Below are 13,185 nucleotides of genomic sequence, written 5' to 3' on the forward strand. Positions count from 1 at the left end.
AACGCTCACTGGCTGGATTCCCCACGTGCTACACGTGCAGTGTTCGAGATAGTCTGCTGCTAAACGCTCCCTTCAGCCAGTGTCACTGTTCTAATCGTTAATTCAAGCAGCACGTGAAATTGCTCTCACTAACGGAATTATCCATCATTTTTTTTTTAAATAAACTGTCGCCATTTATGCAATTTGTAAAGCAGTGTCCTGGTGCTTTAGAAGTTTTTTGTTGAAAATATCTACTTTAAATAGCCAAAGGGATATACTATGGGAGACGAATTTCAATAAGATTGTGTTTTTGGAGTGTATGCTGAAGTGATTTGTGGAAAAAAGAGAAAAAATATTGTATAGATTGGTTCCACTCTGAGGATGCCGGATGCCTTTTCCGTATCATCTGGATAAGGACCCGAAGCCGGTAATGGATGACTCCAGGCTACCAAAGGGAGGTCACCATAACGGAAAAGACATAAATATTCTAGTTGTTGGACTCAAAGGTGTTGGAAAATCCGGTAGGTTTATTAATTTTTCAGTTTATAGAGATATCGCCATCTAAGTATGAATCTAGTATGGTTACTCGGATATAAGGCTAAAAAAGTGTTGGAAAATCTGGTAGATTAAATTGTATAGGTTGTAGATTTGTCACCACTTCACCACTAATTAAAAAATGCTATATTGTTGCTTAGATATTAAACTTTTAAAAAGGTTTAGTTTAATTTTTCTGTTTCGTCATAAAAAAAATATAAGCACTGTTTCGCAAAAGCAACATGTCAAAGCACTGTTAAAATAAATGGAGCTAACATGGCAGTGACACATTTCCAGCTGCAAGTTGACATCTACCTCAAATCGAATTAAAATTGTCAATAGCATAGCAATTTGTTTGAATATGTGTATTGTGTATTTCATTTTCAAGAGTTAGCAATTAATAGAAAAGTTGCGGTAAAGCAAAAATTGTGGTAGTTCTTGCCTCCCAACTGAAGTTATCATTCATCAAAAGACTTATGTACTTAATATTACGTCAGCGTATAATATAAATACTTCAATCTAACCTAATTTAAATCAATTTACAAGTTTTATGCTATTGTGTTTGATCTTTTGCATATTGTTTTTAACAATATGATAGACAAAACTGAAATACGAACCCAATGAAACTTCAGAGTCAATCGGGCCTTAAACTGATCTATTTTGTTTAGAAAGTGTTCAATTTCAAAGAACAACCTGTTTTCCAGAGACATTAATCGCTATGTTTACATTTTGTTCCTATCTTTTCATCCCCAAATTCGTTTTCACAGCTGGTGGTCTTGAAATGAGGTGTAATGTTCCATGATGGCTCTTCCATCGTTTGTTTTCTTTGAAAAGTATAAAGGGCCATGAAATTGGTTTCCAAAATCAGGGTTCAGCATCTTCAACTATAGCTTGCATCCAGGTCAGAAATAAGATGCAGAAAAAAAATTAACTTAAACTTAACGGTACATGTTTGAAGTTTGTGTTTTCGAAAATGTATACGTACATGTAGCTTTTTATCTTAATTCTATTAAGCGATGTTTTAACACAAATTAGCCATCCTGTGTACGTGTTCGTACGTATAATGTGTATAGACAGATACCGTAAGAGATTGAGAGAATTAAAAGAATCGGCCACCGTAGATAGGACAGCAATGAATTTTCAGTTCAATTAAATTTTATGCTTGAAATCCATTACCAGCATTTTATACAACTCGTATGTAATGTTCATATAGTTATAAATATCGCAGGGGGAAAATGTTGGTGTGGAAGGTTTGTTATGTTCATTGGTTAAGGAGGTAGGATTGCACTATAGAGGCAAATCGTTTAACCCTATGTGGTAATAAGAGAGGTCGCGACGGCGTAATTTTACCCTTGCTCCCGTTAACAAGCTTTAAAGCATTTTTATTCATTTAATTGACTGTTTTCTTTGACTAATGCAAGTTCGTGTACGATAACCGCTTAACAACTGGGTTCAAGGAAACGGTGCTCTTTGCTTTAATCAAAGCTCCTAGATTGATTTGCACTTATATATGTATTTGTAACGGTATCTTTCCCTTTTTAATACGATTATCATTAGCAGGTGAAATCTAAAGAGCCTTTGAATAAGTTTGATTTTGTTCTTCTTTGTAAAAAGTTGATTGGGGGAAAACAATGGAATTCAAGTTGTTGTGGAAACGATCAAATGAGGTGGTTATTTTTCGTCTCGTCCTTTCTTCCAGAATTCAAACATCAGACTAGCAGCTGATCTCTTGTGATTTTTTTCTTTGTTCTCCACAGAAACAGTTGTCTATGACTTGAGAAACCCACAATTTTAAACAAAAGACTTTGATAAATCAGACAGTCAGGAGTTACCACAACAGACATCGTGTAAACGTTCGAATTCGCCTCCTGAAAAAAAAAGCCATTTACCATTATGCCAGTGGCGAAAGATGACTTTTCTCACGTTTCTCTGCTGTGTTCTCTGGTGTCAGTTTGTTCTAATCAGCACCAAACATTTATCCAAATATCTTTTAAACCTATAACCCGGTAATTTCTGTAAATATTCTGCGAGGAACGAATATATTTATATTTTCACTAGCTAGCAAGATGAAATTTATCTTCCCGTGGATTGTCAACGCTTTTATCAGTAGCATATTGACTCAAGATTAAAGTTGTATATACATAGAGTCGATTTTTATGTTTATTAACTGGAAAAAACCGGGAAATTACTGTTGTAGCTGCCGATACGTTTATCTGAATGGCAAATGTCATTGAGGCAAATAAATGCGAGACTTTTTTTCAAACATGATTATATAAAATGATTCACATAATCCCAGTTTTTGGGTTATTTGGGTTTAATCCGCTTTACATTTTGACTTCGAACCAACAGTGTACTAGGCATTTGTGTATTGTTTGACTCCAATACACGCAACCGTTGTTATAAAATTCAATTCACGGCATACCGTTAAACCATGTCTGTCCATCTTGGCAAAACCGTGCCTTAATTTTGACTATGTCTTGCCTAGGGACTCAATCTGTTAATCCTGTATGGTTTTTATGTCCAACATCAAGGTTACTATTCCGGTACATGTACCGCCGTAAAGGGAGCGTCTTCATCCATTACAGACCGGAATATGCATAGGCTACATTAAAGCACTGTCCTCCCAGACGTACGACCATAAAGTTAACATGAAACAAACATTATTATATTATTAAGTCAGAAGCATTATGTAGTTTTGTTGTAGAAGTATCCATTATATACAATATTATAACAAATTTTTGATTGATATATGATTTACTGTGGAATCATTAAATTTCGCAATGGCTCAATTTTCGTGGAATTCGTGGGTACCTCTCATCCACGAATTAACATCCTCCACGAATGAATAAATTAGAGTAATAACATCATATTTCCTTTAGTAGATATATGAGAATACACGAAATTACGTCCCCACGAACCTGTAAAATTTAAGTCATCCACGAAAATTGGCCCCCCACGAAATATAATGATTCCACAGTAATACCTGCATTGGACAGTGCTAATAATGTAGCATATGCATCTTTCGGTATGTGTAATAGATGAAGACGCTTCTGTATGTCGGTACCAGAATCTAAACCTTGATGTTAACCATAGAAATCATACAATCAAACGCGAAGGGATGTGTTGCCTTCACAACGCCATAGGTATAGAACGCAAGTCTACATTCAAGGTCAATTTTTGAAATTGAATAACAATAGGATTTATTAAAGGAGGATGGCCGGTGTCTCGATTCTCTTTATATATTCGTAGACACCCCCTCCCTCTCTCTATCGCTCGCCTTTTTCCCCCACACACATTCATTTTTATTACATGTGCCTTGCTAATAGGCTGTTAAGCTTTGTGTCGAATCAATGAAGTACTAATATATTGGATGTAGCTTTAACCAAGTGGGAAACAATAGGAAGTAGTGCTAGCGCTTATAGCACCACTTCAACGCATTCCGCGGAATTGTAAATGATAAAGTTTCGTTGCCAACTCCAGCAGACAAATTCTATCTGAATGTATGCAAGCGATGGCAATAGCTAGCAAAATGTCACCTAATTGTTGGTAACATTTCTAGGAACGTCTGTCCTTATTATGTAGAGGATTGTAAAAATATCAACACAGATTACGTGATAAAATGGTAAACATACCAACATAGCAGACTGGATGTTTAGTAGGTTACCGGTATAGTATGACGATCATTTATATACAACGATTTGAAGGCTTGTCTTTATTTCATTGTAAAACTTCATCAAGGACATATATAAAGCTCAGATCTGTCAATTAATGAATTAATTAATCATAAATAAAATAATTAAGCATTCTTGTTTAATTAAGGTTTTTTAAATGTTTACTATAAAAGACTGCTGTTACATTATTCTCTGTTCTACGTCAATTAGATTGTTACATCATAAAAATGTACCAAGAGTCAACTTTCTCCAATTTGATGTTGTAAGCCTCTCTCTGAAAACTGCTAAAACTTGGAGTTTTTCAAATGGATCGTTTAAGATTCTAAATCACAAAAGATAGTTGAGGTTGATAAGACGTCCACACGCCCCGTGCATGCACACACTTTTTGATTATAAATTATAGGGTTACCTTGAATGATGACGTAAATTCAAGACAGTTAAGGTAAAAAACTATAATCAGAAATCAAGGTCGGGTTGCCTCGCATGTGTTAAAGCAGAACTTTTTTCCTTTCCGATTTGAAAAAAGTGGTAATTAAGGGTTTCCTCTTTTCATAAAATGTCAAAATATTTATTGGCAGAATAATTTATGATGGTCTTACATAAACCTTTTTCCATCTAAAAAATTTTTTTAAAGAAATGCAACGCAACGCAGTTTTAACAACCCATTTGTCTGAAATCAGGTTAAGTTCATTGCAAATAAATTCTAGAAAATTTTATGAAGATTTATTTATTGATATTTTAAAATTTACTTCTGCCCTTATTTTAAATGAGTTATGAATAGTTTCTGTCTTACTTTTACTTTAATTCAGTGCGATGTTTAGACGGAGAAATCCAATTAACTAATTATCTGTCTAATGAGTTATTTTACGGACACATATAGAGAAATGTTATTCCCTCGTTGACTCTATCATGATAACATCTTGCGCTCTGCAGCAGGATTTCTTTTTATAATCTCTGAGACTGATGAGATAATCCTGTGTTTGTTTAAGCACGACTGCGTTCCATCCAAGAGAAAAGCTGAAATAATAAAAGATAATCCTAAACTATACACACTGACTCACTCAGATCTGCAGGAAAACGGAGAACCGATTTTAACCTTGAGAATTTGACTTTATTTTCTTAATTTAGAAGCAATGAAAAAAAGTTATGGACAATGTCGCATAATAAAGTCTCCTGAATCAAAGTCTTATCTCTGTAATTGGTCGATATTTTATACTTTTTATAGTATCATAAAAGACATATTGATATTTAATCGCCATGAATTGAATTCCAATCCAAGACACTGAACTTGCTTTTGGCAAATAAACTCGTCAATGGAGGTGCAAAGTTCTAGAAGGTGAAAAACCAGTCACATAAATGCAACAAGCATATAATTATGGGAATAGTCACTTACGGAAATTATTAGGTCCGATAATAAAACCGGAATAAAAACCGGTTGCTGTAAAGTGCGCCCGAGACGAAAATTGACAGTTAAATGATTACGGGTTGTTCAAGCGATTCATCTTGAGCCAAAAAGCAAGCAAAAACATCAGCTTCAGTTTGTTAAGCTGTCAGTCGCCGGTATATAATGTAGTAAAAAGTATGGCGATGTCACACCGAATACGTAATACAAGTCCTCCCATCTGCTCGTCAAAGTTCGGATATTTACGCGGAAATATGCAGCAATGTAAAAAAAAAAGCACAATATCATCCACGGTGCTAAATTTTAGTGTCTTCTCTTAATTTTAGCATACGATGCATTTGATACTTGATATGCCCCCATGCAGCTTGCTTTAATTTACTGGATTATGATATTCACCTGCTGAAGTAGTTAAGCTAAGGGAAAAAACCCCGCTTTAGAAATATAAGAGTCACCTAGCGTACAATGTACATGTGCCAGGGCATATATTATTGACAGCACAATGCTTTCTTTGGTTAAATTTTGTCACTGTCATATTTACATATATATTTGAATCATTTATTCGAGTATCTGCAATTAAAAGTGGTTTGTAGTGTGTATTTTTTTTTCATAATTATCAATCATAACGTTACACAAAAGAAACAACCAATTTTGCATAAATGTGAAAGTTTCCATGGTACATGTAGCTACATTAACTCGGAAATTTAAGGTCGGTCGTAGACCGTTGTTCTCAATGTAACTTAAGCATCTATCGGTCAAAAAATTATCCACTCAAAATCCAACAGCAAATGTAAAAAAAAAAAGACTTAATTACTAAATAAAGGTTTTAAAATCATTGTTGATATGTAATAGCTACTTGAATTGAAGTTAACATTTAGTTAGGTAGATATTGCATTTTCAACGCAGTGGTTTTTTTTTCTTTATTTAACAGGAATGTCACAATGCATTGTATTAAATGGTTTTCCTTTCTTTTCTTTGAAGCTCTGACGGTGCGGTTCTTAACAAAACGCTTCATTGGGGACTATGATTCTCAGATCGGTGAGTATATCAAACAGGAACAAGAGTATTTATATACATCTCTCTCTCTCTCTCTCTCTCTCTCTCTCTCTCTCTCTCAGCCAGCTCTCTCTCTCTCTCTCTTCTCTCTCTCTCTCTTCTCTCTCTCTCTCTCTCTCTCTCTCTCTCTCTCTCTCTCTCTCTCTCTCTCCTTAAACGTCAACCATAAGTTTTTTAGTTGAAGATAAAAAAATGAATAAAACAAGAATCCATCTTGCTCTATTCTCTATCCCTTAATACAATGAGCAAATGTTCTGAAAATGAGTAAACAAAATCTACAAAATTTAAATAAGAAAAAAGAAAGCAACTCAAGTGTAACCAGAAACCCTGCCAATTTGGAAAATGGAAATTGAATAAAGTTGAAACAACAAGCTAGATACCTCCCCATGAACTTTTTGCGTCCTGATAAAAAAAAAGCAAGCTTTCCAATTTATTCTCAAGGTCGACAGGAGAAGGAATCATCTCAACCAAATTTCCCGCCTATTTCAAGATAGGACTGGATCAGTACCCAATCACTTATTTTTAATTAAGTTATAATAATACATGGAACATTTCTTTTACTAAAATTATTCCGAAGGATTCAATACACCTGCCGTAGCTTATAAAATTACAGTTTATTTTCATCAGTGATTAAAGTAGACTTTCTAAGATAAGGATATTTTTCAATGAATTTGTGTCAAAATCTCGCCTCATTTGAGAGAGGTTTATAAAGTGCCTAGTTAGTGTCAAGTTATAATTTGAAAAACAGGAAATAAATCTCATTAAAACTTATAAATGGGAACACACATGGGTTAAAAAAAACCTGCATCCCCTCTCGCATTACAGTCACTTAATTCATCAAATTGGGGAGTGAAAAATATATATATGATCCAATTATTGATAAGACTGTTATTTATATTCAGATGCATGTAAAAATCATTCAAATAGCAACTTGGTTACTAGAGATTCACAAACAAGACATTCCTTATAGTTTCACCTCACGCCAATTAAGTATGAAAAATATATCTTTCACCGTAAGTTGAAAAGATATCGATCTACAGTTTTTAAAAAAAATTTTATCAATTTATATGAGATGTACACGTTAATAGAGATGAATACTACACATATTTCAGATTGAACGTTGGAATGTCTTACCAAAAAAAAAATTCTTGGCACTAAACTTATCACATATTTAATTACATAAAAATTGGTCAACTAACATAATATGGAATCTGATAATGAATCTTTAAGTTTATAATTGATTGGTTTCATTTGTAGAGATATTTAATTTTAATCCTAATTGCTTTTAAAATTCTCCCATTATATAAACTTTTTTTTTTGGCTAGTTTTTTTTATAGACGGCATTATTGAATGTCACAATCTCTTAAAGCTTTCCAAGCATGGCTTCGAATCATTACAAAACGGCATTTTAGATGAAGCAGTTTGTTTTCCACGGATTTCTTAAAATGTTATGGGGTTTTGATTTGGGTTCTGATTATCTATCATATGATTTTGGTTTTGATTATTAAGGATATTTCCCAATTTATGATTTACTCTCTGCTTCTGAAGAACCTGTAAACCAATTTGATTATTATGCAAAATTTTACACCAAGGTTTTTTTTTTAATTGTTCACAAGATTTTTTTTACTGTCTTGAGATAAGGAATTGGATTTAAGGTCAGACGACACGTTCTTCGAGAATCTTTTTTGTATCTCCTCGTAATAAAGAGTTCCAATAAAAAATATTAATTTTATAATTACTTTAAAAATGAACAAAATTTACTTGGGTTTGGTTATGTGTCTAGATGGTCGAGTGGTTAGAACCGTGGCCGCACACTGCCAGAAGTGTATATCTTCTAGAGGTCGTGAGTTCAAAGCCACGCCCCGGCGGAGATATAGTTCTAATATATGAATTTCGCTGTGCTGTAGATGTATTTGTTTTTATATCAGCAATTCAAGGTATATTTCCAAGAAGATTATATGGGAAATTGCATACTCTAGTATTTTGCAGAAATGCCCGGTAAGGTACCCTAATTTTTTGCAAGAAAGCTTGTCAAAGTAGTAGTAAATCAATAAAAAATTCCAGGTAAAAGTTATCTAAAATTAAGGAACGTGTCGTCTGACCTTAAATAAGCGACCCGGAACCAAACTCTGATCGTGTCTAGCTGTATATTTATATACAGTGTATCATCAAGGGTTGAACCTCAAAGTTTCACGATTGGACAAAAATTTGTGCAAAACTTTGAGCTATCTGCAGTGTCCTTGAATCTTGCAGATGTTTAAGTGTGGAGGTTTTGTTAAGAACAATTATCTGAATGGGGGAAATGCGTACATATTAGATAAGAGTCGATTAGGATTTGAGTGGATTTATGAGAAGGCGTGGCGCGCAGTTTTAAACAGAGAGAGAGAGAAGGAATTATGCTGAGTCAAGTTAAACTATCTGAGAACACAAAAACAAGTTAATTTTTCACACACGTGTATTTCATCACTGACCACATGAGACTTTTTTTATATCATTTTAGAAGAGTCATACACATTCATACATGTCATTTTATAATGATTATTTATCAAGGTTTTTAATTTTTTTGACAGAGGCTGTTTACACACAGCAGTGTACATTGGACGGTAAGACGATCACGGTCCACGTCCTAGATACTGCTTGGCAGGTAATAAACATTTATTAAATATGTATATGTCTATATATTAAAAAATGTGATTAATTCCATGGTCGTTATATGAGATTGACTACTTCTCTGTAAGTATGAACTTTTCTTGGCGAAAAAAAAAACGTAAAATGAGATTTAACATTTTGCTGCGAGTGTTGCAGTAATTATAAATTTTAATGAAATTTTAAATGTTTCTTTTTTTCTATTCATAAAATGCATTGTTATGATCCATTTCTAACTCCTTAACATAGAGTTCCGCAACACGTCAATTTGTTGGTAGAGGGACTTTACAGAACCGGATTTTGGACAAACTTCAGCATTTATCCAAATCCACATACAGTTTCTGTTACGCGATACAAAACCCAAATCAATATAGTTCTAGAAAGACGAAGATTGGGTATAAAGGTTTGGGCAAAAAATAACGAATAAGAAAAATAAACTTCAAGTACTTCAAAGCTACAGAGTGCATAAAACTGTTTCGCAGATACCGAACTTCAAGGCATCCTACCGATTATTAGCATCCTTACCTGAGAAAAATCCTGGAAAATAAGTTTATTTATCTGCAGATCGCGGAAAGTGTATTTAGATAAGATCCTTGCCAATTTTTCAGACGGAACGATTCAAATCCCATAGGGAAATAAATGGCTAAGGTGTTAATATCATAAGAACAAAAGCTTAGGGAGACATTCCAAACATTTGGTGCAACGGGTTGTCTGATCTGAGGTAAATCTGCGCTTTTATTTGTAGTGTGTAAATATTAAATGTATCAGAGTCTGACGCCATTATGATTGTTATGTAGAATACGCCGCGGTTCATACCTACGGAGAAATTAAAGAAATGGTCTATATTGTGTTCTGAACATAATATTGAGAAGGAACTACTGGAAGACTTTAATTTTGAATGGCTTTGATTGACTTTTTTTTGTTTCATACGCAAGTATGGCGTCATGAAGGATGATAAGAAATCTTATAAACCGAGAAATAAAATCTGTACTCAGTTAATTTCATATTCTTAGAGATTAAACCTATTATTTTATATCCTTTTATTGAAATTATTGTGTCAGGTTATTAAGTGTTTTAGTTTTGTATTTTTGCAAATTGTCTTCTTTTCTGCCGATCTTTGTACTTAATTTGAAAAAGCTTTAAAGGGAGCATGGTAACGCTTTAGGTCAAAAATTATTTTGCCGTTTTTAATGTTTACACTGCTTCAGTAACTTACGGCGTTTCTAATTGTTAACCAAAATCTGAGTGTCAGTCGTCGAATTATAAGCGAAATAGAGAGCTCACAATTTGTTGTTATGTAAACACAGCTCAGGCCATGTTTTTATTTACATTTTGAATGTTGAATTGATAACTCCAGTTTTAGACCTCACTGAATGTGATAAACGCTAAAAACTGTTTATTTATGCTTAAAACGTATAAGCAGATAGAAACTTTAACTTTTACTGGTATATTACACCAATGTAAACATGATTTTTTGCGAGCCTTCAGTCGTTTACATAACAAAAAGTTGTGAGCTCTGTGTGTTAATTATTACTCAACGAATGACAATTTTGGTTGATCATTAGAAACGCATTTCTAAAGCATTGTAAACAGTAAAGATAGAAAAATAAAATTTGACCAAAATTGTGACCACACCCCTTTAATTATACGTGAAACATTAAAGAGTTTCTAAATTTACTGTGCATCTGTATACAAACTAGCATATTTTAGATATTTTAAAGATACTTGTATATCTACAAAACTTTTCGACAAATCTTGATGCTTCAATGTTTGATTATCCAAAATGCATGTGTTCAGACTACATAAAATGTAGATGATAGAGAAATAGTCCTAATTCTTATCGACCGACTTGTTTAAAGTTGCTAGCCTGTTGTGAATAAAGAAAAACGTATCAAAGACCCTTTGCCTTGCAAAAACATAAAACGTTAACTTAATATTATATCAATTATCTTCGATCCTAGATTTTTTTTCTCTTTAGCTCGCCATATCTTTTTCATCTTCGATGATGAATAGTTGTAATAAATTATTCGTGTAAACACAAACTGTTTATGCGGCAGTTTTTATTCCATTCGTAATTGCTGGTTAGGGTATATTAATCCTTGGTTTACATTCATAACGTAAACTCTGATTATTTTTTTATGATATGATCAAGAATGGCAGGATTCCTTTGCAGCTCAGGTTAAAACCAATAGATTAGTGAAACGAATTTAACGGCTGGTTGGTTTGAACAGATTGAAAGGAGATACCTGTCCATAGACCTATTTATGTTTTTATCGGCCAAAAATCTTGAAAATAACGTATTCCGACCAAATTATTTAATTAGGTTGATTTCTTTTATCTCATTGCAAAACTCCAGGAAACTGGAATATTCTAGTGTTTTAGCTGATACTTGTAGTATTTTTACCACTGCGAAGTTTCCTGACAGGCAAAAAAAATTTGGTAACTATCAACAGCCGCGTAACGTAATTCATTCAAAAAAGGTTACTAACCGTAGAAAAACCTTATAGCTCTTTAATTATAGCTAATTGGATTATCTCTCTAATTAATAATTAGCAATATTTTCTTCAAGCATACAGCATTGTAACATGTGACATTATCTGCTACTACAACACATTTTAGGGACGGGATGACTTGATCATCCTACCGGGTATCTTCTTTCAATGGAAACAGAGCTAGTTGTTAAAGATTACACACACGGACATTTTTACTGGTAACTAAGTATAACTTTTTTTAGTTACGTTAGACATACAATTATGTTTCATTTCATGTCTTTTCATTTTCAGGCTAATGGCTTTAGCATCAAGGATGACCAAATTGTATGGGCGGACGCTATCATAATGGTATATTCCATAACGGATCGAAAGAGTTTCGAGAAGTTGCGAGAAGTCGCCGATTACATCATTTCCAAAAAGACTGACAGTAAGACAGTACTGGCCCTGGTGGCCAATAAAAGTGACCTCGTGCATATGAGCTGCGTCACAAACTTGGAAGCAACACAGTTCTGCGCAGAGTACAACTGTTTGTTTTTTGAAACCTCCGCGAGTGAAAACTATAGTTCAGTGACAAACGCGTACATGTCCGTATGTAAGCAGGTGAAGATCAATTATAAAAAGAGAGAAAAGATCTCCAAATTCATGCAAAATCCAGCCATAAAGGCCAAACTCCAGATCCGAAATCCAATACGAGGCTTAGAAATGAAATGGCGGTCACGCGCTCCGACCATGTGACCTAAGCATAAAAATGAAATTTTACAAAAAAGAAGCATACATTGTGCTTGATGCTGCGGAATGTTATAAACCTGGTGATATAACTGTTATACCTATCATTTCCTTCATCTCAACAGATTATAACATCATATGATCATCGATTTCTTGCATCAGATGTATTCATTGTCTAATGATCATTTGTAATCATAACCATGCATTCATACGTGTATATTATTGGAGTCATTTTATTTTTTGGTTTATTCATCTATTGTATTGTTTGATGTAACATTTATTGGAATTAATTACATAAAATAAAAAAATGATACGATGCCTTGATATTTTTTTTTTACCTTTCTAACGATGTAGTTGCAACCGAGAAGTATCCGGCATTTTGGAAACTAAAAAGATACAAGTGCAATTTGTCTGTCTGTCCTCATCCTGAGTGACATATTCTTAACACTTCTACATTTATCATGAAAATAGATTGATTTCTAACCAAATTAAGATGGTAGCTTTATTATAATACACTTTTCAAACTGAATTATCTGAAATCAGCATGTTCGATGTATTTTTCAAAACTAATAAACGAGGATGTCTGAACATATTTACCGGGTGTTTCTTTTTCGTAGATACCAAGTAAACAGTGCGACATTTAAGTTCGGACATGACACAGTCCGGACTTTTAGCTACCATT

At 33.7% G+C, this 13,185-nt stretch overlaps 1 protein-coding gene across 1 annotated transcript; it reads left to right on the forward strand.

The window, feature by feature from the left end:
• LOC105346265 (ras-related and estrogen-regulated growth inhibitor) lies at positions 1 to 12,821 on the forward strand. The gene is made up of 4 exons (XM_011454767.4): positions 1 to 500; positions 6,565 to 6,621; positions 9,210 to 9,283; positions 12,069 to 12,821. Exons 1-4 carry the CDS (start codon positions 368 to 370, stop codon positions 12,510 to 12,512), a joined length of 708 nt encoding a protein of 235 aa, XP_011453069.3. The 5' UTR covers positions 1 to 367; the 3' UTR covers positions 12,513 to 12,821.
• The last annotated feature ends 364 nt before the right edge of the window (positions 12,822 to 13,185 follow it).

This window comes from Magallana gigas, chromosome 9 (genome assembly GCF_963853765.1).
Source record: "Magallana gigas chromosome 9, xbMagGiga1.1, whole genome shotgun sequence".
Lineage (NCBI taxonomy): Eukaryota > Metazoa > Mollusca > Bivalvia > Ostreida > Ostreidae > Magallana > Magallana gigas.

Bases quoted from the DNA above. Each gene is read 5' to 3' on its own strand.
- LOC105346265 (XM_011454767.4), top strand. From the start codon at position 368: ATGCCTTTTCCGTATCATCTGGATAAGGACCCGAAGCCGGTAATGGAT. The intron at 6,622-9,209 runs GTGAGTATATCA...TTTTTTTGACAG, and splicing joins GGACTATGATTCTCAGATCG to AGGCTGTTTACACACAGCAG. The intron at 9,284-12,068 runs GTAATAAACATT...TTTCATTTTCAG, and splicing joins TCCTAGATACTGCTTGGCAG to GCTAATGGCTTTAGCATCAA.